The sequence below is a fragment of the Acanthisitta chloris genome, unplaced genomic scaffold (assembly GCF_000695815.1).
Source record: "Acanthisitta chloris isolate BGI_N310 unplaced genomic scaffold, ASM69581v1 scaffold43093, whole genome shotgun sequence".
Classification (NCBI taxonomy): Eukaryota; Metazoa; Chordata; class Aves; order Passeriformes; family Acanthisittidae; genus Acanthisitta; species Acanthisitta chloris.
In genome coordinates this window covers 318-25,890 of record NW_008665051.1, presented here as the reverse complement: position 1 = coordinate 25,890, position 25,573 = coordinate 318, and the positions used below count along the sequence as shown (strand labels likewise).

Genomic DNA, 25,573 nt, shown 5'->3' with positions numbered 1-25,573 from the left:
CCTGAGTGAAGTGACACCAGGGAAGACCAGAGTCCAACAGCTGCAGCATCACTGGCCCCAAAGCAGGCTAACCAAACAGACCTAGTGCAGGCATGGGAGCCCCTGAGGGACCTCATGAGTGAGGCAGGGACAATGCTCACCTGATCTCCTGCCGTTCCTTCATCCACTCCAGCAATACTTGCTTTGACTCTGCATCCTGATACATCTGCAAAGGCAGCAGCAGAAAGCAGCATGTACATCAATCCTGCAGGCTGCACCTCACCTCCCCCCAGCTTCCACTGTAACTCACAAACCCAAAGTGCACTGCACCAGGAGCAGGATGAGATATTTTTGACCACACAGCAAGATGGTACATCCCCTCCTTCCCATGCTAAGCCCAAAATGCACTCAGGAGGCAGCACACTACCTGTCCTGCTCAGCCAGGGGCTGTTTACCTGCATTCTCTCCAGCAGCCCTGTCAGAGCCTGCTGCCAGGTCAGGGAGTGCATGTACTGCTCGGTGTTTATGATCCGGATCTCCGTCTCCAGTTCAGGAACGATGGCTCCAGTCCTCCAGCCATGACGCAGCATGAGGTCCTGGAGGTCAGGGTGAAAAAAACAACCAAGAATTCAACATAAAGACTGAAAGCCAAACACAACCCTGGTTCCTAGAAGAGTGGTCTGTTCCCAGTTTGGATTCTCAGGGGACAGCCATCCATGGCCTGTGCCAGTAACAACCACCTCCTGGCCACCAGGATCAGCTGTGTGAAGCACTTAGAAATGTGGGATCACAGTGCTCTCAAATTTAAGGAGCTGCAGATGTTCTTCACTCACAGAAAGCATTTCAGGAGCCCTTTCTCCAGTGCCTGCTTGTGAGGAAGCTTGTGTGTCCCAACAGCCTGCAGAGCACTCAGCACAACAAAGTGCAGACCTGAACCCTCAGGACAGGCCTTGCCTTGTCTCCAACCCAGCTGCAACCACAGCAGCCACACAGGCTTGTTCCCACCTCAGTGGAGACATTTCACTCACCGCAAGGTCACTGTACAGATGGTCACCAAAGTAGAGCACTTTGGACCCACGCCAGCCCGTCAGCCTCAGGAAATCAAAGAGGTTACCCTGAAAGTGACAGGAGCACAGAGAGATGTGTCACAGGCCACCTTGACACACGCAGGTGTGAGCACTCTCATGAGATGTTAACCTGCTCACTCCCCCACCACCTGCACCCAGAGGTTTCTGTCCTTCCCCACCTCACTTCACTTTCTTCTCATGTGACAACACCCCTGTACATCCCTCAGCTTTTCTCAGGCTGCAGAAAAAGGCAAAAGCTCTTTAAAACACTTTCTGCAAACAGGCAATTCAGGGGAAGTTCTGTGCTCTAGGGCACAGTCAAGAGGACTACATGGACTAAAAAGGCAACAAAAGGAGGCAGTTTAGAGGCCAAAAGACACCTAAATTAGAAAAGCCTGAGGATGGACAGAAAGAACCCTACACGTGTTATGTGTTTAGAAGCTGTAGGGCTCAGGTGATAATGATTTCACCTTACAGGGTGCACCAGAGCCGAGCACCATCATGCAAGGCTTTTGGAGTCAGGAGCATTTGAGGCTGTTCTCACATCACTGACCACCATCTCAAACCCAAAGATTAGCAACACCCACGTTTTGTTTAACAAGCCAAAGAGCCAGGCAGCTTGCACAGATCACAGCTAAGGAAAACAAACCAAACCCCAAAACATCAGCTAAAGCACAGCACAGAGAAGCTTTCAAGCCTTTCCAAACATCCATCCACACACAGAGGACACTTCAGGGACTACACTTCCATCTCTACATGAGTTTTCTACATGAGTCACAATGGAAACAAAACCCACCAGGAAAGGAAAAGGCCACATCAACACCAGCAGACAACTGTGCCAGCCCAAGCAGACAGTGCAAACCTAGGAACCGCTCGGCAGCGATCCATCCGGCCAGGCTCCAATGCCAGGAGAGAGTCAGCACTGCTTCCCACCAGCACCAGAAACCCCCAGACACAAGCCAACCCCCACAACAACTGGCAGCCCAGCACTTGGCCACTGGCAACATGCTGTATGCACAGCTAAGGGTGCTCAGATCAGGGTGCTGGGCCTCCTGTTGCCGCAGCATCACTGGAGCCAAGCAGACTTCCCTTAACAGCACAGAAACACAGGACTGGGCAGACCTCTGCATTTCCTGGACATGGCATTGCTGCTGCTTGCATGGGAGCTGCTCAGGAAGACACTGGGAGAGCAGGGAAATGGATCACAGCCATTTTTTATTGCACTTTTTATGTGCTCCGGGTCACCTCAAACAGCAGTGAATCTGACAGCCAGGAAACTTGTGCTTGGAGCTCCGCCGAGCCACAGACCTGTTAGGTGACCTCCAGGTCCTGTCCTACTCCCCTCCTGGGATCTCAGGCCAGGGGAGGGATAGCAGTACATACCTGCCACACACAGAAAACACCACACCTATCAGAATGGAAGGACTAGAGGGCATCACTTGAACTTCCCAGTCCCCAAGGCAAAACACCAATGCCTGAGGTGCCATCCATGGGATACCCACAGCAAACTGCCACACAGCTGTGCTTCAGGGGACAGGAACAGCTCAGAGGCCTCTGGCAACAACCAGCACAGCAAGGTCCACGGCCACGAACACTTGCCAGAAAGAAGCATATTGTAGCACTCCAAAAAACCAAAAGTGTTTGGGACAGGGTGGGCTACACACACTGCCACATCCCAAGAACCACAGGTAGGCAACAACTTTGATGCAGTCAGATGAACATCCTGACAGGGTGGGAGGCCAAAATCCTACCCATCCTTCTTTCCTCCTTCATCTTTTCCCTTCCTCATTGCACCGTTCACCTGGGTGAGCAACCTGTGGCCACAAGAGGTAGGTGATCAAGTGCAGGATTTAATTCAGCAATAAACTGCATGGATGAGCTACACCTTTTCTCCTGAGAGAGCTGCTAACCCACTGTGAATGAGCTCTACTTGCATGTTCCCAGCTTTGAGCTCCTGGCAGAGGACTGGATGCTAGCCCAGCACTTTGGCAGACCCACCACACAGCCAGAGGCTTTCCAACAGCACTACTCAAGGACATGACCCACTTTTCTACCACAGGTCAGGTCCCAGCTACTTAACTGCAATCCCACTGTTTCTTCCCGTGGGATTGGACAGCTCACATTACCAAGAACAGACCGTCCTAAAACCAGAGGCAACTTGTCTCAGGGGACAGGCCAGCTGCAAGGACAACCACAGGGCAGTAAGTTCACCGGAGTAGCATCTCATCCTCTGGACATCCTGGTCCTTTAGGAAGGGGACAGTTGGGAGCCAGGCTTTGTACCCTATGGGATGCTTTGTACCCTATTTGGTTACCCTTGTTTCTCTATTCCCTTCTGCATAAGTCTACCTTTTCCAACCTTATGGAGGACAATTTGTAGTGAGGTGCAGAAGACCTTGGCAAACACATCACACTTCAGAGACCTGTGTCTTCTTACCCTGAACTACCACACTCTTGGGAGCCCCTCCAGGACAAGAGTTTTCAGGACTAGGACATCAGAAGAGCCAAGGGAAAACTGCACTACTGGCCACGCTGGGCATTGTCAGACCAGAGCTTCCAGGGTGAAGGTTTCACTGTACACAGGGTCAGGAGACATTCACTGGCCCCTGCTACACATGCAGGAGATGTTTCCCTACCACCCCATCTCACACAAACAGGGCAGCAGCAGGGAAAACCCAGCCTGGCAGAGGTAATTCAGCACAGGTTCCCCTGGATAGAAAGGCAAGCATCCCACACCTCAAGTTACTGGGCCCTGCTCTGCCTTCTCCCCCTTGACCTTGTCCCTCCATGCCCAATGCCAAGCCCATACTGAAAGTACTCAGTATCCTACCAAACCATCAAGAGCTCATGGGGACTTTACCTCTTTGTAGATCTTTCCTTTCTCCAGCTGGTTTATTTTGTCCCACTGCAGTGAGCCTTTATCATCCAGTTTTCTAAAAGGTCTGGGAAAAAAAGGGGGAGATGTCAACTTCTTTTGATTTTTGGTGATTGTTACCCAGCAACCAGAATGTTTGAATCAGAAAACTTGTTTACCTATGTAACAACTCGGAATAAAAGCTCTGCATAAGCTCTAAGTGACCTTCTGGGCCTTCTGTACTATTTTCTCAGGGTGAGAAAAAGTGTGAGAGGGAAATGTCTTTTCAAAATGCTTCTCTTGACTGTAACCATTACACGCCAAAATCCCTAACAACTCTTCTTGCTTTTCACAGAGAGAGGAGAGGAAAACAATAGTAATAATGACTCTCTCTGAAATGCTAAGGCCAAGAAGGCTTTGCCATGAAACAGTTTGTGTCCTGTTCTAATCTGTCTGTGTCTCAACCCAACAGAGACCATGGAATGTCCTAATAGGATAAAGCAGTCTCCGTGCTGATCTCAGCTGCTGACCCAAGCTGGCTCCTGTTGTTCCTGAGGATTTGTCATTTAATTCCACGGCCCACTACATGAGTGGACCTTAGGCCCCAGGCAGCCATAGGCAGCCAAGAGAGAGAGAACATCATAGCTCTAGGCTGCATTTGTAAGGCACTTCACCTGCAGCCCATGAAGAAAACCTTTACCAAGTCAAGACAGCTTATAAAACCATTTAGTTGGGTTACTCCTGTTCATGCCAGTGGCCTGGGAAATGGGGAAGGGAAATACATACAGAGAAAAGAATAGATCAATCCCTCAAGGGCAATAATTCCTGGTCGGTCATAAGTTGAGGCACAAAGTGGACACAAGTTCCCAAAGCAAAGACCCCAAGGAGCAAAGTGAGGACAGCAGCCTATTGACTGACCACAAACCCCAGCTGCCACGTACAAAGGCTTCCAGAGCTGCCAATTACCAAACAGCAAGGATCCAGTAACTAAACAAAAACAAACCTTCAAAGAAACCAACCACACAGATACTTGCTGTGGGGAACAGGAAAAGGAAAAATTCTGTCACACTCTTGAGATCTAGAGCCAAGAAATTGCCAGTTCTCAGGCACACCATTCCACTCCACTCCTCTTTTCTTTCTAAAGATTTAAGTACAAACCTAAGTTAAATCCAGACCATGACAAAACTGATGAGGCTTAAACAGCCAATTTTAGAAACATACTTTCTACTTGGCACCACACATTCTATTCACTTATTCCCAGACTAGTCAATTTTCATCTTCCCAGAGAGTATCAGAGGACAAGGGAAGGCTGGATGCCTACTGGACCTAGATTATGCTTAGAAAACCCCTACTCTTCTGGAAGGTCAAAGGAGCTGTTGATTCCAGGGAGAGAGGCCCAGGTGCTCGTGCCCCCACACAGCAGTGCACACTGCCCCGGGCCACATACTTCCTCCGGTCGGTGAAGAAGTTGGGCTTGTCAGCTTGCACGATGACCATGTCGAATAGGTCCCGCCAGTTCTTGCCAACCATGTGTTTCATTCCTTTGTCCCTAAGGGCAGAGGAACAGAAAATGTGACAGATCCAGCACTCTGTTTCACCCAACACTGCATCTTTATAGCTGTCTGTTCTAAATTCACTCTCATTTCAGTAGCAAAGAAGAAAGCACAGAGATGCATGAGCCCCTAAGGCTGTCTCATTGCAGGGAGTATAGATGCTGTGCTTTGTTTTAAGCTGTTCCATCCTTTTTCCTGTACCAGGGAAGCCTGTGATGCAGCAAAAGCTGCTAGAGATAGTCCAGTGGCAGCTTTGGCCAGCCACAGCCTCGTATGTAGAGAGCTGTGGGGTGCAGCATTGCCACAAGCAGTTCCCAGAGAGCTCTCGTGACTATTTGCCACAAAACCCTCGAGCAAACGACGAACAGGTGCTCAGGGGACAGAATACCCTGCACGGCCCTTGCTGAGCTGTGGTGACCCATCAATTTGCCACAACAATACTCACACAAAGCTAAAGGGACTGTTTGTGATGAGGAACAATTTCTTCTTGTGGTTCACCAGCCGGTTTAGCACAGCATAGATTTCATCCCCATGCAGAATATACTGTTCTATATTGGAATGAAACAGACATCATTAATCAGAACATTCTGGCACAAGACATGACCACATTTCTATCAAACAAAACAAAACCTAGCCCCTATATCACTAGGTATGCAAAAGACCTGAGTTGGATACACCTCAGGTAGGCAGGGAGTGAACCATCAATGGTGACAAAATGGCCTTCCTCATCCCCATCAATCCCTTCTAAAGGGAAAGGCTGAAGAACCAAAAAGGCTACTGAAAGAATGCTGATACCAGACTGTCACGAGGGACAAGCACAGCCACTCCAGGCCATGTTGCTCCCAGGAGCTTCCTTTCTCCTGAATGACCAGAGAGCCTTCCCAGATGGTGCCTTTGCATGTTCCCACCATGCCAAGGACCAATGAGCTTCACTCACAAGCTGAAGGAAAAGAGAAACACAAGCAATGAGCTAGCCAATTCCTCCATTAAAATAGATCCTCCACTTTGCATGTTCCCACCATGCCAAGGACCATCATCCCTCACTCACAAGCTGAAGGAAAAGAGAAACACAAGCAATGAGCTAGCCAATTCCTCCATTAAAATAGATCCTCCACTTGTCCCTAAATGCCACTTGGTTCTGAATGCCCCTCTACCCTCAGCTGCCTTTAGTCATGGCACCATTGAGTATTTCATCAAGTTCTGTGTTCCCCTGACTCCTGTGACTGTGTGCAGAGCCTGCCTAGCCATCTTACCCAGAGCACCCACAGTACGAGACGCATCAAAGCAGATATGGAACCAGAGCTCTGTTTCACTCACCCAGATCTTTTTCAATCCATTTGTACATCACTCCTTTCACATGTACATCTCTGATTGCATCCTAAAGAAAAGGGCAGGGGAAAAAGTTTCAGTTTCACATAAGCATTCCTGTTTCCCAGCATGCAAACCTACTGCCAGCACTGAGGACCAACAGAGCAATGACACAATCTTCCTTGCTGAATGAGCAAAAGCTCCATCAATGCCCAGCAGCAGAGCTTGTACAGCAAGGTCACCAACATGCCAAAAGAAGACAGTGGATAGCTCAGCTGATGCAGTACAAGGGGGAAAGCCTCAAACTTATCTATGAAAGTGTAACTTCCTGCTCCTGGAAACCAGCACATGTTAACACACAGGTACTACAGCAATAAACTGTGCAACTCAAAAACCATTTACCATCCCAGACACCAACTGGCTTTTCTTCCTCCCTGTGCCTGTGGAAGACCTGCCAAATGTGACCGAAAGGAGGGAAGAGTGGCTGAGGTGAACAGCAACAGAGGTGAGCATCTGTGAGTCCAAAATGCTCCCCACAAGCCAAAGAGAGAATGCCACAGCTCCCACCCTCAGGAGGCCAGTGAACACAGGCAGAGCAGAAGTTTCCACTAGGAGGGTGGCACAAATCACAGCTGGGAGGGAGGCAAGTTAACAGATGTGGTCAAGGGCATCCAAATAGCCTCCATTTTCCAGGCTAGAGGCCAAGATGCAACACATTTTTTGACACACCCAACTGAGATTCTACCCAGCCTCCATCCAACAAGATATGCCAGACACAAAAACATTTCCAGATCAGCAACACAGTTTGCAGTGTTTGCACATACAAATTCTTGTTTTAACAGTACCATTTTCATCCCTGACAATTTACACAGGTACACAAATGTTGCCTTTCCCCAGGACCCTTAAATCCCTGTTACACTGTGTGCCCCTTTGGGAGCTGCCCTTTCAGACTGGATTCCCACACTCACCACCTACATTGCTACAGTGGCACTTGCTCATGCCACAGTCACCTGGTCTCATGGCTGTGCTGGTGAAACCTGCTCACCCCCCCAAAAATAATTTCCTTCAAAGCTGGGAGAACTTAGATGGGGGATGATGAAGGAAGAGGCATTACCATTTCAAAACAGTTTTAGGAGTCTCTTTCCACCACGTGGATTTGAATGGTAAAAAGGCAGAGGTCACACCTCACTGCCTTATAGGAAAGAAACTGAACAAAGAGCAAGATCTCTAACAAGAAAACAGCTCTAACAAGAAACAGCTTTCTCTTAACCAACACTGGCACTGAAAACAAGCAATGCTTTGGATTTGTGTCAAAACTACCTCTGTATTTTAGGAGTCTCTTTCCACCACGTGGATTTGAATGGTAAAAAGGCAGAGGTCACACCTCACTGCCTTATAGGAAAGAAACTGAACAAAGAGCAAGATCTCTAACAAGAAAACAGCTCTAACAAGAAACAGCTTTCTCTTAACCAACACTGGCACTGAAAACAAGCAATGCTTTGGATTTGTGTCAAAACTACCTCTGTAGAGCAGAAAGATCATGCTCTTTTCTTTCCCTAAGCCCCTGTGCTCAAAAAGCACAAAAGAAGAAAGAGAAAAGGAGAAAAAAAGGGAAAGTACTATAATGTTCCTGCAGGTAAAATCTTGGTAGCCTTGGAAAGTGTCAAACAGGGCTCAAAAACTCCTCCAAAGGGAAGCAGGGCAAACTATACATTTTTACTCTCAAACATGAAGTAACCAAACTGGTGTGACAGGACTGCTTGGATTACATGTCAGCTTCAGTCTTCACCACTACCTCAGGGTCTGCCCTTTTGACTCAGTGCAGTGTCTGCAGCACTCAACCTGCTCCCAAACATACACACTGCCACCAGCATTACCCCTGAGAGTTACAGAAGGGTGTCTTAACCCACCATGACCCTGTGCTGTACAAACAGCTATGCAAGTCCTCTGGGACACCTGTCTGCAGGCACAGAAGGATCTCTGTGCTCATGTTCACAAACCATTTCTTTGCACTTGCACTCAGGTACTGCAAAGGGATAAACTTTGCAAAAATGCTTGTTTATTTTCAGAGTACAGAAAAAAGCAAGAACTCTTCTGGTGAGAGCACAGGACAGTCCCTAACTTTACAGCATGGACTTCAGGCATTGGCACATATTTTTCTGTCATAGCTCTCTTCTCTGCCTACCTGTCACTCCTCAGGGATGAGCACAAAGCCAGGATTAGCACTCAGGAGTGTGAGGACTTGAGCACACCAATTGCCCTGTATCAAGTACGTATTAGTCTGTGGCAACCACCCTCCTGCTCTCTAGATTTCACTTAGGAACACATCCATTTTGACCTCAAAAGAAGGTTTGGAACACACTCTTCACAAAAGACTTCAGGAGTCACCTGTATCTCCTCTTTCCATTCTCCCCATGCCATGAGCAAAACCAACAACCAACACCCCAGAAACATTGTAAGGTCTCATGGTAAACAGGCTGGCATGCTCCTATCAGGCTCTAACAGAATTCAGAACACAAACTGTAACCTGTGGCTGCAGCACAGCTGACAGGTGCTGCACAAAAGGTGTCCTTATCACAAAAGGACATCCTTATCACAGACATGGAGCTCCACTTCCCTCACAGGGCTGAACAGCCAGTGCATGAGCCTAAGATTCCCTCAAGGTACAAATCAAAAACCCTTCTCCACAGAAAAAGGACTTGGAAGATGTGTTGTCTGTCAGCATAAGTCACACAGAGCAGCAATCTCAAGCACTTACATCTTGCCTACAGCATTAACTAAGTCAAACAGTCATACAGTGCTGATAATCCCACACAGTCCTTTCAACCCTCACTTAGCACCTTAGAGTAAATGCCAGGTGAAAGCTACAGTCACCCACTGGAAAATACCCCCAGAGGATCAGTACTCCACAGCTGCAAAGGGAAGAGGTGGATTCTCAGAGCAGGCAAGGGCAGGTGTTTCCCAACAATCACTGTATTAAGTAAACTGTTTTGTAAAAGGTCAGACCAAGCCTCTTTGAAAATTGAGGAAAACAAAGCTTAAAAGTCTGCAGAACCAGAAAACACAAGCTTTGTGACATGTTTCCAATGAAGCACCTTCAACCTAACCAGCCTAAGAACCCCAGAACAAGATAATGTACAGCAACACCAAACATGTTCTGAAAACAAGCTTTGAATATTCCCTGGAAACGCTTTGATCTAAAGGGGCAACAACAGTGCTGTCACATCAGGCTGCTCACCACTAGCCCCTTGGATTTGGGTGCTGCACAGCTCACCAGTGCTAACAAGCAAAGAGCTCACAACTCAGATGCACTATGAGCTCTGGGGCAGTTGACACTATACTTACAGAGATATCCTTGTAGAGATGCACCTGGTCAAACTCAATGCCATGGGTTATGAAGTAATCAATGACTGAAGAGAGCAGTGTCATTTCAGGAAGAGAAAAAATGTCCATAAACTGCTTAAGTGATGGACCCTGGAAAGCAGAAAAATGAGACACATTACACACAAAAAAAGAGCAAAGACAACAAACAGCCTGGAATATATTCCAGGCTAACAAAAAGTAAAACACTAATGTGGGAAGTCCCAGCCACTCAGCAAGCAGCCCTCTCTTCTCAACCAAAACACTAACCTGCTGCATTATCACTCGACAAGAGAGAGACCTTCTCCTCACAAAAATTAAAGGAACCCACCATCATTAACACCACAGGGTGAAGGTGGAGGAAGCAGAGGGTCAGTCCTAGACACTTTTATTTCAACCCCATGCCCTCTGCTTCCCACCTGGCCTCTTGGCATTAACACAGGTGCCAACAAACACCACTCTGCTACAGAAGTAGCCATGGCCCTTGCTGGGGATGCTCACCTAACCTGGGCTGTGACAGTGGACACAGGGCACCAAAACTGCCCAAACCACATTGCAGTGAGGTTTCACAGAGCAGTGCAAGAATCACTCCAACAAGCTCTGCCCTTGAGTCACTACAGAAAACCTATCGTGGGCACAAAGGGGAAGAAAAAAGAACTTCAGCCTATCCAGCAGTCAAGTGGAAATGGACAATTAAATCTTGACCAAGGAATAACTCCCCTTGCATTAGGTAAGGCTACAGCTCTCCCACACATTTGCTATTTTTATAGCCTATCAATCACAAAGTTATCAGTAGGCCAACAGCCAACTCTGGAGGCCTTTCAGTGAAATAAACCCTGCTTATTCTCTAGGTACCACCCGTGCAAAGGACTGCAGTGAGGCTCACTGGGAAGCTGCAGCTGGGATCATTTTTTTCATCTTCCACTGATAAAGTGCCAGATCAGTCAGATGGGCAGTTAATAAGGTCATGGATATGTGCACTGGGAAGTGCACAGACCTCTCCATGAACCTAGTCACCAGCAGTGCCCTGGCAATCCAGTCACATCATGCCTGTTCATATGAGTTTTGAGCAACCCCTGACTGACAGCAGGAAGCTCAACTCTCTAGGGTAATGCTGGTCCACATCAGAAGACATTTATTATAGCTGTATGAATGACAGACACAAAAGCAGCATCCAGAACACCACAGAAGGTACAGATGGTAGAAGGTGAGACATGTGCCTAATGACAAACATGTAGCCCTGTCACCCCAGGATGTAACAATAGAATATCTCCCATTGGTCTGGTCGGGTAAGGGTGGCATGAAACTAGCACTTTTTGCAGCACTATCTAAAGGCAATATTGGGACAACACAAATTGGAGTCAAGAAAGACCATGCAAAAAAGCCAAAGGAACAACAAACAGCATTTTGCCTGGAGGCTATTACCAAAAAATGCTGCAATCAAAACTGTGTTGGTGTGCTGAGGGTTAGACTGTTTCCACCCAGCATAGGACAACTTGACCTACAGCAGAAAAGAACACAAAAGGCCACATCCCACATATTGTGGTGCTGCTCTGGGATACTCACTGAATCCTTTCAACACACTTTTGTCCATTTTGACATCCAGTTGCTAAGGGAATATTTCTCCCGCTAGCAAACCCAAACTTTCCTGAAAACAGCTTCCACCTTTTTTCCTGTTTAAGGATTCTGAGAAAGAAGCAAAGAGGGACAAAGACAGGCAGTTCCTTGAGGGACAAAACCAGGTAGTTCCTACTGAAATAATTGGTATGAGATTTATCAGAGCACAGCAGAGCAATGACCTGTCCTACCTTTCAATATTTTAAGCATAGAGGAGACAGCTAAATGTTCAGTGTTAATTGCAAAGATTTACCTTACCAGTTCTGGTTTTGTTTTTGTGCTTTGTGTCATTTTCCTACAAGGGAAGTCCAGCATCCCCCTGTTCCCTTTAGTGGCCTTGACTTCCTTAGGCAGACAGAGTGACATGAGTCACAATGAAAATGGACCACAGCTTTAGAATACTACATGTGTTTTTTCCAGAACACCCACAAGTTCTCCACCTTCATTATAGGCCATCATGTGTTCTGCCAGTGAAAGCCATGCCAACTGCAGTGTCTAACCCTGGGCAAGGTCTGTGCCCACCTACTGCAGGTGTTGGGATGCCAATACCTGTCATATTCCTGCTAACAGAGGATCAAGAAAATCCTTAAGGGAGAGTATTCACACACTTCAGCTGTATCAGTCCCACTTGTCTTACACCTTGTTGCCAGGAATCAGTGACCTGATAGACCTTCTGTTACCCCTACAGCAACATCAGCATGGCAGACTAAGGAGGACAAGCTCAAAGTTCCCTGCTACAGTCTCACTCCACACCAGTTAAGCTGCGGCTGCTCACACCAGCAGTCATCTTACCCCAGATGCTTTCCCAGTAATGTGTTAGTGGCACAGGTTGAGCAGACATTGCTGGATGCAAATGTCATTAGCTGTAAATACTTTTGTTCTCTTTGGGATCCATCTATTAGTTTATGGAGTTCATTACATTGTTAGGAGATTCATCTCTTCACAATGAATAAGCCTCTATCCCTATTTCTGTGGCCAAAGGCTATACCAAACTTTCCAATACTAACTAGAGGAAAAAAGCAAGCACCTGGTACGTATAAAGCAGCACAGAAAGGCACCTTGGCATGAACAACTGGTCCTACAGAAGGTCACAACTTGAAGCAGATTTCGTTATTTAAAAAGAAAGGTGAAATCATCTCAAGTTTGGCAGGAGTGAGGAGAGTTGCACAGCAGGAAGCTAATCGAGTGCTGTTTACAGATAGATACCAATTTCTAAACAGAAACATCCTACTTCAAAGCTGGAAACATCACTGAGCTATAAACAGTACATACTTATGCAGAAAGCAACCACTTAGATTAATTGCTCCCAAGAGAGAGAGGAATCACAAGGTGGCCTTGCTGGAGACTTCACACAGCAGACTCACTGGGGTACTACCAGAGGAAACTGCCCTTCTCCTTCCAGCTTCCCCTAAGGCAACAGAACCAGCACAAAGGGCAAGAAACAAAGCAGTTCTGGGGGAAAGGGATGTGACCGGCCTCACTTGCCCACTGCACCACGCTAGACACTCGAAGAAGAAAAATCCTTCCTAATTTCCTCTAGTTCAGGCAACCAGAGGATTTCTACAGCTCCTAATGTCAGTACTTTACTACCCTCAACACCCATGGATGCCAACCCTATGAATAAATTTCCCCAGGAAAGTCTGGAGGGGTGTGGCGGGGGATCCCTTCCATGAAGGAAAAAAACTCTACCCAGAACCAAAAAGAGAAAGGCTTTGCAAGCACCTGCTGCTACACACACAGTCCCCTTCCCGTACAGCTCACTGAAAACATCAGCACTGCAGGCTGCTCTGCTAGCTTGGGAGATAGATTTGGCCAAGAAACAAGATGGGAACATCTCCCTATCACTCTCCAGAGCTATTCAGCCCAAGGCCAATAGCCCTGGTGTTTAGGAATGCTTCGCAGATGCCTTTCACATGCTAAACTGCTAAATAACCTCTGGGGTATATTCCCACTGGAACAAAAACACACACTGCAGCTCACTGGGGACAGAGCCTTCCGAGGGAGGCTGGAGTCATTCACATGTGCATACACTTCACTCTGATGCTGATAAAAGAGCTGCTGCATCACACCAGGGCCTACGGTACCTTGCCATAGAAGTCACTCATCTGGTACAGGGGGATGTGCTGCGTACCGCCGTAGAGTTCGATTACCTCTTCATCAGGCACCGGTTTGAGCCCTCTAGACACAGAACAACACAAACAGTTTGTCAATAATCACCAGTCTGCACAGTGCTACAAACTGCAGAGAAAGAGAAGATGGAAAAAACAGGCTCTTTTCTAACAGGCACAAAAGAGATAGCCAGACAGCCTGACAGCTCTTAAGATTCATATAAATCTTTCCAGAGACATTCTTCAGATACCTTGTTTGCTCCTTCAAGTTCATTGAGGGGCTTTATCCACATTCCAAGAGAGTCCAGCCAGAGGCTTCCCTCTGTCTGCTGTCAATCTGCTGACAGGACTGCCCCACCAAATCGGCCCCACGGCCTGACTTTGGCAGCACCTGGTAACTAGTTGCTTCCACGGGTGTATCAGCACTAAATGCAAAGCTGCACGAAAAGAGCTTTCTGAAAATGGATTTCCTTCTTACTCAGTTTTCCTAAGCAAAACCAGTTCTTCATTAAGACCAATCAACAGAGATGGCTGTTTCTCCTCAAAACACTGAAGTCATAGGTATGGCTGAGCTGTGCAGTTCAGGAACATCAGGTTATCTGACTGCTGCAGGCTTTGCTTCTTGCAGACGTTTCCGTGGCTGTTTGCTCAAGCAGCCTGCAGCTTCCCCTTTCTCCTTCCCTGCTCAGTTATTGTACAGCCTCTGAGAAGTTAAGCGTTGCCTCTGTTGTGCTCAAAAGCAAAGGACAGTTTAGGAGAACACTTCAAGAAGGATAGTTACAAAAGGACACTAGGGAAAAAACCAGTTTAAATGTGTTTTCACTATAAATCTCTTTATGAAGCTGAAGTAAAATATGGGCCAATCCCCTTGTCCCTCTCACCCTCCCCAAGCTGGCACTCAAAGAAGCCAATTCTCTCCAATTATGAAACTCCCTTCTTAATATTCCTAGAGTGTTTACTGTAACTGAAGCTTAACAGTAAAAGGGCAGAGATCAAGAAAAAAAACTTACATTGGCTTCCATGCTCAGGAAATACAACAGGATTTACAGGAGCTTTGCTACTGATATGTATGAATTACTACTTCTTACACCCCAACCCCACTCTTTGGGGCAAGGTTTTCCCAGTCTTCAGTCTCACAACTCTTTGGAGAAAAGTTTGCTCTGCACTGTTTCATCCACTTATCCCAAAGCACAACCAGCTCTCCTTGAAGAACAGAAGGAAAAATAGGACAACCTAGGCCTTAAACTGAGTCCAGATTTTGATGCATTATTACTTTACTGGCATGTCTGCACTGCTTTAAGATTTAACTTGCACATGTAGACCACTCTCCTCTTGGCTTTGTGACAAGGCACAGCAGAGCACTGCTGGGATACACTCCTGCCTGGAGAAGACAGGCACTCTCCCAGTGGCATTGCTTGCTCACAGGCATAACCCAGCCATGCTGTAGCTGCAGCTCAGACACCACACAGTATACGTGACCAAATGTGTTACTATTACAGAAAGCTCCAGGTCTTCCCACCCACATGTGGCTTGAAATGCTTGAGGAAAAAATAACTCCCTGCAATGATATGGCAGGTAAGCATTTGAAGCAAGCACAAACAGGATGAGCCAGATGAGACTGTGCTCTGCTCAGAAAAAAAACCACCTCAACATATGCCATGAACACACACTCAGATGCAGTAATCCCCCTCTGCCTATGTGGGGCTTTAGAAGACAATTTTCAGATGTGACAGACCTGTATGCTGTCCCCAGCTGGACATAATGGAAAGCATCGATCTTCATCAGTAGACTCTGTGATAAGGGACAGAATTGGGTTGCTGTTAAAATTTACACTGAAACTTTCAGTTTAAAGTTGCACGCAAATGACGTTTAGAAAATAAAATTCAATATGAACATCCCACATCTATGTACTTTAGGCTGCACTTACTCACCAGCCACTTTCACACACACTTACTCATACTGTGAGTTTTTATTGGTCTCTCTGGCAAAAGAACCTTTCTATGAGCCAAAGTCTATTACACTCCAGTTTGTTTACAGGAATGTAGCTGAAAAACAGGAAGAATAATGTTTCTGTGCCTCGGGACAGTCTCTTCTTATCTCCTTCCAAAAGCTCACACATTCCCAAGGAGCTTTGTGTGCACAAGAAATCTGTTTCTCCTCACACTTATCTTAAGCAGAACTAAGTGGACAAGTTTTGGTTTAGAGCACAGCTGCACCCAGTCATTTTCTTCACACAAAAGCTCTTCCCTCACTTCTCCCCTTTCCCAACAGACGTTTAAGCAAAGATCTTCAGGAGCACACCAGGCTGGTAACATTGGAGCTTTCTTTGCCTTTTTGGTATCAGACTCCCCTATTCATGAGTCATCCCTTCTCCTCCATCCATCATTCTGTAGCTGTAATACAAGTCCTGTATTTGCCTCATATACAAGCCTCATATACAAGCCATGTATATGAGGCATGGAAAGCAGCCTCATACTAAACCCACATCACTACAACTTGCATAAGAACCCAGCATCAAAGTATTCGTGCTCTTCCCACCACAGTGCAAGGTATTTGGTTCCACAGAGCATTCACCACCTTTGGGCACCTTCTTTTATCAGAATACCAAATCAGTGCAGTTGTTATACCTTGGGCAGACCTCCCAGTAATTTGTGAGGAGTGCAGACAGATATGCTGGAAGTTTTACTTAGACAGGCACTACCCAGATTTTTGTGTGTTTTGCAAACTCTGATCCTGAGAAAAAGAGTTCCCACCTTCTCCCTCAAAAGGCACTTCGCTTGGCTAGGCCACTTCCCTGTGTTTCTCTGATATACCAGCCAGAGATTCAAACAGAGAAAGAACCTTCAGTTTCTCACAGATCTACTTCTTTGCAGTCAGAGGCATGAGCAGCCTGCTGCCATGCTGTCACTACAGTTAGGACAAAAACCACAGAAGAACTCTGTGTAGTTTTCCCCCCACGCACTCCAGCCTGCACTGCTGCTTCCCTGAATTTCCTCAAAGCTCAGTGCAAGAAAAAACTACTAGAGTGAATCAAGTTTCTCTGCTGTGCTCCCATTTGACTGCCTGGCTGCAGCAGCCAGCATAACTTCAGTGGGCATCAGGCTTTCAGGGAACCAGTCCAAAGTACTGAAAAGGGTTAAAGCTAATGCCTGCACTTTGCCTGCCTGTGCCCCCCAGAAGCATGCATCTCAAGTAGCTTGGAACTTATTCCAGGCAGTCCTATTATTCGGGGTGGGGGGTGGGGAAGGCTTCCGAAAGCATTCTCCTGACAAGTCATTTCTATTATTGGAGTAAGACATAAAGCCTCTGCTCCTGGCAAGTACTTGTAGATGCAGGATTGAGTTTTGTTGTTTAAATTTCCTGAAAGACAGAAATGATCACACAAACAAGCTCAGTTTTCTATTAATTAGCCTGTGGAATTAACTGACTTTTAAATTGGCAAGGCTGTTTACCAGAGGCCTTTGCTAGAATGTCCCATTCTGCTAGAGGCCAGGCAAGCACAAAAGACATCGTTCCCCTGGGAAGCACCCACGCAGTGAAAAGCACAGCCACATGGACTCAACGGGAGTTTGGTGCTAGATGTTATTGCAAGCAATGACACAAAGTACTTCCACTTAAAACATAACAATGGAAAACAAATCCCAGAACACTGAACTTTGTACACCTTACCTTTTGTACATCATAGTGAAGTCCACGTATGGCAAACCCTGGAATGTAGTCATACTTCCCAAGCCCTTCTGGATACTAGGAAGACAAACAGCAACATTGTCAGGGCATAGGTGCTGTGTTATCAACAAAACCATTTCACCTGTTGAGCTGGCTTAGTCCTGCTAGTTGTCTTATCCCAGGCATAAAATGACCAAGGAACTGGTGTGCTTTGTTTTGGCCCTTCAACAAAGTGGATCAAAGAGGAAAGACAAAGGATCAGGATTCCCACAACTAGTTTCATTCATGTAAGGGACACTAGTGAAAAAGTATCAGATTCACTCAGGCAGTGAGGACACTTCTAGTAAGCTCCACTCAATGCATGTATTTGGCACAGACTAGCACTGCAGAGCCTCTCTACACAGAAAGGCATGATGAGAAGGAAATGTACAGAGCAGTCACCTATTGCAATCAGGGTGTGTGTTATGGGACATGCTGTGCAGAGTCATCCCACCGACCTGCACATGTCAAATCCTGTACAGCTTCAGTGTTGGCCCATGGATCATGTTTATCCACTGTGTGTACCTCAAATCAGCAATTCTGTAGGCATCATTTCCAGAGTTTAGAAAAACTGACCAGATGTTTTCTAGACTAAGATTCCCATTCTACATTTATAAAACCTCAGGCCTGTTCAGCATGGTAAATTGTCTCAAAGAAAATTAATTCCATGTACAGAGAAAGTTTTCTGCAATCCAATATTGTGAAACATGAAATTTATCTCAATAAAAAGAACTAATTGACACCTGTGTACAATACATGCACAAGCATGTCTGGGGTGCTGCAAAGGCTTGTAAGCTTAAGTTGAGTGGAAATTCTTAGCACCTCGTTACCTTGAATTGTTCTATTAGGATGTCTCTGGCAGTGTTGAAAATCATGGAGTGTAGTAAATTAGAATACTGTGCTAAGGTGTAATCGTAGTCAAAGCCATATATCTCCACATCTCCCAGGCTGATCTCGTTGTTAGCGTAGATAGCAGCTGGGTTGAGGAGATTGCAGACTCCTGGTGGAAGGAGATCTAAGTGAAAGGAAAGGGGAGAGGTTAGAGAAACTGAGAATCAATGAAGTTTTGACTTTTTGTCCTGGACCAGACAGCAGCTGGAAATACCACGCAGCAGCAGCAAAGGAACACAGAGCTACTGTTGAAGGCTGCTGTTAACTCAGTCAAATAACCCTCCCTGTGAGAAAACACACTGTGAAACCTCTGGCTGCATCTGGCCATGATGCTTTCTATCCACTTGCACAGTAAGACTGACCTTTTGTGTCAGGAAGCTGCAAAACAATGCCCCTGGTCTCTGGCCCACATGAAGCAAAGCCCACCCGAGGTACTGCAGTGTCAAATTTCTGAGAGCAGCTGCAGTTTCAGCAGGCTCCAAGTGAAAGGTAGCTGTGATGGATCACCACAAAAACACACACCCCTCACTTAAACTTGAGCAAGCAAACAGGCTCACTCTCCTCTTTAGGAAATACAGATTACTCCACTTTAGAAATGCTGAGGTTTGGCCTTTGGCTTTTTTTGTTTCTCACAGGAGCAGCCAGACTTCACTGAGAAATCCTGCAGGTACTGTTAGGGCTTTTGTTATTAATGGGTAGGATAAAAAAAGGCTTCGTACAAACACCAACAACATGCGAAAAAAAGCTCACACTAAGCTATGCTCTTGGAGCAGGAAATGCTGATAGCAACAAGTTATCTGCTTTCCTCTGATAAACAGCTGTGGAAACAGCTCAGTCCCTGCATGTGGTTTGTCACTGCAAAACAGGGTTGCTGTTCAAGATGCTTGGGAATAACACTGTGCTCCCCAGACCACTGGGAAAATGGGGTTAAGTGACCAAGCAGCTGAACTCCCTGCATATCCCTTTCCAGAGCAAGCCCAGGGAGGAGAGCTTTAGCTTCACTGCAGCAGGAAAGGCAGGAACAGACTTCCCCCTCCATGAGAGCTGTCCAGTGCGAGAGGAGAGACAGCAGTAAAAATAGTTCCCTGCAGTAGGTTGCCTAGTCACAACGACACTGGGGGACAGAGAGGGGAAGGAGACATTTCCTCCCTCCTCAAAGATGAGTTATTTTCTCTTTGAATGAGAGAAAAAGTGCAGACATCTTCCAGATCCTACACAGCATCAGCGGATAGGATATTTTTTCCTTTCCTACCCTAACTTTTGGCTTTTAACAAGAAGCCCTGTGCTGGTTCTGTAGTGCTTCCTTGCTATAATAACAAGTTTCACCTGAATCTGGGACAAAAAAATGTGTTATTAGAAAGAGATACCAGCCACACTCAAACAAAGGCTTTGTCTGGAATTACAGCAGAATTTAGGTAAAAGTCCAAAGTACATTTGTGAGCACTAATTCAGAGAGGTAACCAAAGAAGCAGGATTCAAATATATCATAATATTTATATTTCAGGGAAAAACAAATGGGTATGTTACAAAGCATACCCATCCCTCTCTCCTAACCCACCTGGCCTTCAAATGCCATGCAGTAGCTCACCTGGAGAGGAATCACTAGAAAATGAAGCATATATTAAGGCAGGAGGACTGACTTCGTGGCTACACTTTGGGAACAAAACCTCTCTTTGAGTGGTTCTGCTGGTGGCAAAGCTCCTGGAAGAGGCTGAAGAGAGTGGATGCGACCCAAGCACTTTGCACTGGGATTTTAAAAGATGATAAATGTAAATAGGATTCAGATGATCACAACTTTCATCCTTTCAGCATAAATGCTCTTTGCACCATAAACAAACAGAGCTCCACTTCCTGTTTTCACCTCCAGATATCTTGTGGGAAGACCTTTTTCTAGGCATACACTGGGATTTGCAGGGTGTTATTTTTCTTCTTCATGAGAAAAATGATGACACAACCCTAATCCCACCTCAGGACAAATGTTCAGTGCTTTCCTCTTCTATTAAAGCACTTCTTTCTTTGTACAAACGTACCCACTTGCTGCTTTAGCTTCCCGACACAGAGGTCAAGCTCTCCCAACATTGCCCTTTTGCTAACAGATTCAGGGCAACACATTTTGATAGTGTGAGAGCAGCACAAAACACCACTGCCTGATCCCCATCTCTCACAAAAGACATGAGAACCATGCATGCCAGCCACAACTTCTGCAAAAATCCCATCAAGAAAAGCTAAGGGAGCTGCAGGATTTTCTAACGAGGGTAGTGTGAGCTTCACTTAGCAAGTCCTACCTGTGATCAGAAACATAAGCAGTTGCTGTGCCACAGCACCATTTATGCAATACATTTGGACCCAGTGGATGAAGTAATGCTCTGCCCTCACACCCCCAAACAGCAGAGTCTCTCTGCTGTTCCGTCATTCTGCCCCACTCAGACATTTTGTCACTCACTCACACAGCATGTTGTCACTTGCCTGGTCAGGCTGAAAAAGGATGCATACACTACCCAAATGCTCTATCACCATTGCCTCACACACAACATGCTCCCTACACACTTCCTGGAGTACCACATAACTCCTTGCTGTGCTTCCTATTACACATCATTGTCACCAAACCAACTGCAGCTTGCTCTTTCCACTCCATCATCCTACATCTGAAATGTACAGTAATTTCAAAGTCAGTGATCCCCAGGAAAGAAGGAAATGCTCCGAGTTTCAGTCTAGAGACTCACACTGCACATTTGGCTCAGTGTAAGTGCCCATTTGTAGCATCCTCCTCGGAAGATATGCAGGTGTCCAGCTCCTCTTTAAGCTCGTGCAGTCTCCATGCAGGACCATGCAAACTGCATGAGGAGGTACCACAGGCAAGAGAGGAGCTGGGAGCACAGGCAAAATCAGTTTCAACACAAGAGCTCAAACAAGCCTGGGGCTTACTAAGTCAGGTTCCACGAAGTTTGGCTTAACTGTGTATTTGGTTTGGGTTTGTTTTCTTGTGGTGGTTTGTTTGTTTGTTGTGGTTCTTTTAAAGATAACCACCCAGGTGGTTATCAATCCTGAGTGCTCAAACTTGGGGGCTGCTGCTCTGCTGACATTCCCCACGTAATCTGCCAGGGATCTTTGTCTCCGATTTCCTGGCAATTGTCAAATCAAAACAAACAGACACCCTCCAGAAGCTCATGAAGATGCCAATTTTCATGAATGATAGCTTTTACTTTTCTTCTGCCAAGACATCATAACAGATTGCTGGACAGATAGGATAAATTACAGCAAGAAGAAGAAACACAAAACAAAGCAAAATGAAAATCAGTTTTGGTTATTAAAAAAGAATAATAATCCCAACTACTCTTTCCATCTGAGTCCTAACTGGAAAAGGAAACAATATCACAGTTAGTCACTGTCTACTCAGCACCAGGGTCTGCACATCTGAGGGCAGTGGGGGGGGGGCACCAACCCCTGCAATGGATACAGCCCCTGGAATCTGCATAACTTGCACAATTGGATCCGGTTTGCAACTCTGATGGTTTTAAGGGAAGTGTCTGCACGCCCCTGGCACATGATGAAACTCAGCAACAGAGGCAAACCACAAGAAAGCACGTTTGATCTCGTGCATTTCTATACCTGGGTGTAAATGCAAGGTAAACACACAGCGTGTCCTTCATTCTAGCACTATAAGAACCTGAACAGCTGCTTCAGTCAGAGTATCTTCATGGGAGCATAAGTGCCTCTTCTCAGGCAATAACCCACATTGTTACAAAGCAATAACACTCGAGCCCCAACACGAGAGCAGAGATGGGAACAAAAGCAGGTAATTAACTGTGAGCAACGACTAGAGACACCATATGGCCCCTTCTGATGTGAAAAACGCTCTGGTCGGGAGGTGCCAGTGCATCCTGTGCTTATCCAAGCTCCCAGGGTACCCACGGCATCCTGCAGGAAATGCTCCTTTTCTTTCAGCCTCAGATCCAGCATGTTAGTGAAGAATAACACATAAAAAAGGCAACTCACACCCATCTCACACCCTTTGTACTCCCAGAGGTCCAACAGAGCAGACATCTGCACTAATTTCTTTGTAAGACAAGCAAGGAAAAGTAGGATACTGAAAGCAGATGGCCACCATCCTCCATGTTCTTCATGAATCAAAAAGTTTCCCTTGCTCACACTGACTTGCTTTCTAAAGACATATTGCCAGTCTTCCTCCCTTCCAAGTACCTCTTTATCCTTTTAAAGTGTTGCTTTGTGCCATTTCCTGCAAAGCACTCACTCCAACCAGCCAAAGTAGATACTTCTACCCACAGGGTAGGAAGAGGGAAATATTACTTAAAGAACACTAAATGGCAGAGGAACCACGTTAAAACAGTGCTGAAAATTACTTTGGAGCATAGGCTTGAATTTATGCCATTATGCCCAAATATTTTGGGATTTCTTGCCAATCCCAACATGAACTAAAAGCAATATTTAAAAAATACCATTTTATTCCAAAAATGGCATTTTTAAAATCTACAAAGACACTATACCAATGCTATAATAGCTCTCTACAAGAAGAAAAGGTTACTTTTAAGAAAGCAGCACTGGGACGTTAACATAACTGGTTGCACTTCCAGTTCTGGCTGCTGATTGCCTTTCCCAGGCCCAGCTCAATCTGTACATGCCACAACTCATGAAATGTGCACATTCCCTAAGCGATTTGGAGGGCACTTGTTATCATAGCACTGAACTCGTTCCCTGGTTTGGCAAAGAGTCAGGCCACACAGTGCTTTGGATGAGCCACACAAGCAGAATCAACACTGCCAACACCAACATCACCAAGGCAGTGCTCACACGGGGCTCCTCTCCCATTTCCAAATGCAGTGGCACATGTTGATGCCTGTGGTTCGCATTGATCAGACACAAAGGTATCTCTTGATCCACACAAACTACAAAGAGTGAGAACTTCCTCTGAGCTACACCCTCAGTGCTATTAATGTCTCACCAAGCTCTTGCTGTCTGCAAACCTGTCTCTCTTCTCAGCAGTTCTCACATTGAACCATGCTCAAACCTGCCATGCAGAAGCAAGTAGTTAGCAGCTCCTGTAAAGGTTCCTCAGGAAAGCTGATTTATTGTAGCCACGTTTATGGGATTGAAAGACCTAGGAGAAAACAAACACACTTGTTTACAGGCAAATCCTGCTTGACAGTCCCATTGAGTTCCAGGACTGGATGTTTCCTAGAGTGCAAGACTTCAAAGCTTACTGAGTGAGCATATCAGCCTTCCTTGACACTTCAGTTGTCATCAGATCAGCAAACAGCAAGTCTTGCTCAACACCATCCCTCTGACAAATGTGATTGCACTTTTCCTTTTGCCAGAGTAAAGAAAAAAAAAAAAGCACAGTCAGTGGAAGTAGTACCCTCCGATTTTTCAGGCAATGAAATTTGGTCCTAAGAGTCAGCGTTGCAATAGGTAGGGAGGATAATGAAAAGAACAGCTTCTCATGAGCCAATGCTAAGGGGAGATTTTACCCCAGCAGCACCTTCTGTATAGCACTGTTGTCTGTCACTTGTCTCACCACACTGTGATACAGTGCAGAGCACAGATGTGTTTCTGCAAGGCTGAGAACTGCTGGTGCCTGGGCTCTGGCCACCAAACCTGCACCACCACTGAGCTTTACTGCACAGAAGCTCTCAGCCTTCACAGCCTGCCATGTCCATCACAGTCAGCATTTGTTGTCGGAATCCTGTGCAAAAATGCAACAGTGCTCTGTAAATCTGGTCCTAAGCAAGGGCTGGTCTGAAAACACATAAGTTTTCCTGGCAGAGACCTCCCTCCAAACCAATAGCAACTGACAACAAAGGACTTCACAAAGTGGAGTTTCAGAGAAGGAAGGTGAAGGTGGCACCACAGAAGTCCTCCCAAACTCAATGCTGATGAGTGATGTTTTTAAATCCAAACTCCAGCACAGATATTAACTTCTACATCAGAGTTAGAAATCAAGCCCGAAGGAACAGACTGATGCCACATTTTGTACATTTCGTTTAGTCATCAAAGCAACAATTAAAACTTGGACCAACTCTGCTCATATCTCTTCCTGACAAGACTTGTCTAACAGCACAGTCTTTTCTTCTTTAAACAAAACCTTCCCATTCAACATGTCTAACAGCTACCTGGAGGTTTGTGAAGAGTCTGCTCTGTAACACTTGGGCTGCTTCCCCCAACTGCATTTTGCAGTTACTCCTGCTGGTGAGTTCTCCACATGAAGGGACAACTTTATCCCTTGCATCCCAACAGTTATATGAACACAAACTTCATGATCTGGCACATAGTAAACTGAGCATTCTCCCAAGGAACCATGACACAGCCTATTAACACATCTGCATTTAGGGTTTATGAACAAGAAAACAGATGCCTTTGAGGATATTAAGGTCCAAACAGCACAAGTTGGAATTTCTTTCAAGTAATGGAGCTAAAACCACAACTCAAGTCTTGGAGCAGGGTGTGTTAACAAAGCTCGTGTCCTCTGCCAGCACCTTGCTCCAGTGGCACAGGGAAAGGAGCTCTCATCCTGCAAAAGCTGGAATGCAGCAGCCAGAGCACCCAACAGATCGGCAGCCAATTCCTTTGTGCATCATGAAGGGCTTTAGATTTTATGTACTGGAAGGTGGGGGAGGAAGGAATGACAGACCTTGCCAGTCTCAGAACAGGGAGGCAGTTCTTCCAGATGCCTCTGGCTGGCTGCTGTCCTTATCCCAGCCCTTAGATAAACAAAAGCTAACGGAGAGCTATTTAACAGCAGGCGCACACACACACTTCCTAGCCCTACACAGTGCTTACCTACAGCATTCCAAGAACTCAGAAACCAGCAGCAAAAAGTTCCCTGCCCTTATGCCACGAAACTTATTTGTAGGGGAGTTGGCTGCCAAACAGACCACCGTCCTGTTTTACACGAGGACAGATTTGGCAAGTGGTCTGAGGTTTCTTTTCTTGCACTTCTTTAGAATTCAAAGGACCCGACAGAGCCAGGTAACTCCTTGGTGAGAGAAGCAAAACCACACATGCACTCAGGAGTAAAATGTGATCCACATCTGGAACCCAGACTGAGCTCAGGACCAGGAGACACCCCAGCAGCTGTAGCACCAGTCACCTCCAAGCTCACTCTGGTGCCAATGGC

General features: G+C 46.2%; 1 protein-coding gene across 1 annotated transcript; it reads right to left on the bottom strand.

Moving 5' to 3' along the window:
* Positions 1-140: 140 nt before the first annotated feature.
* On the bottom strand, positions 141-18,565 carry NT5DC2 (5'-nucleotidase domain containing 2; the record flags this gene model as incomplete). Its single annotated transcript, XM_009071570.1, has 12 exons — positions 141-205; positions 435-575; positions 1,008-1,094; positions 3,906-3,987; positions 5,347-5,448; positions 5,898-6,000; positions 6,770-6,830; positions 10,106-10,234; positions 13,822-13,915; positions 15,581-15,636; positions 17,515-17,589; positions 18,381-18,565. Coding segments are annotated over 12 exons (1,180 nt in total), but the record flags the coding sequence as incomplete, so codon positions are not given.
* Between the last annotated feature and the right edge of the window lie 7,008 nt (positions 18,566-25,573).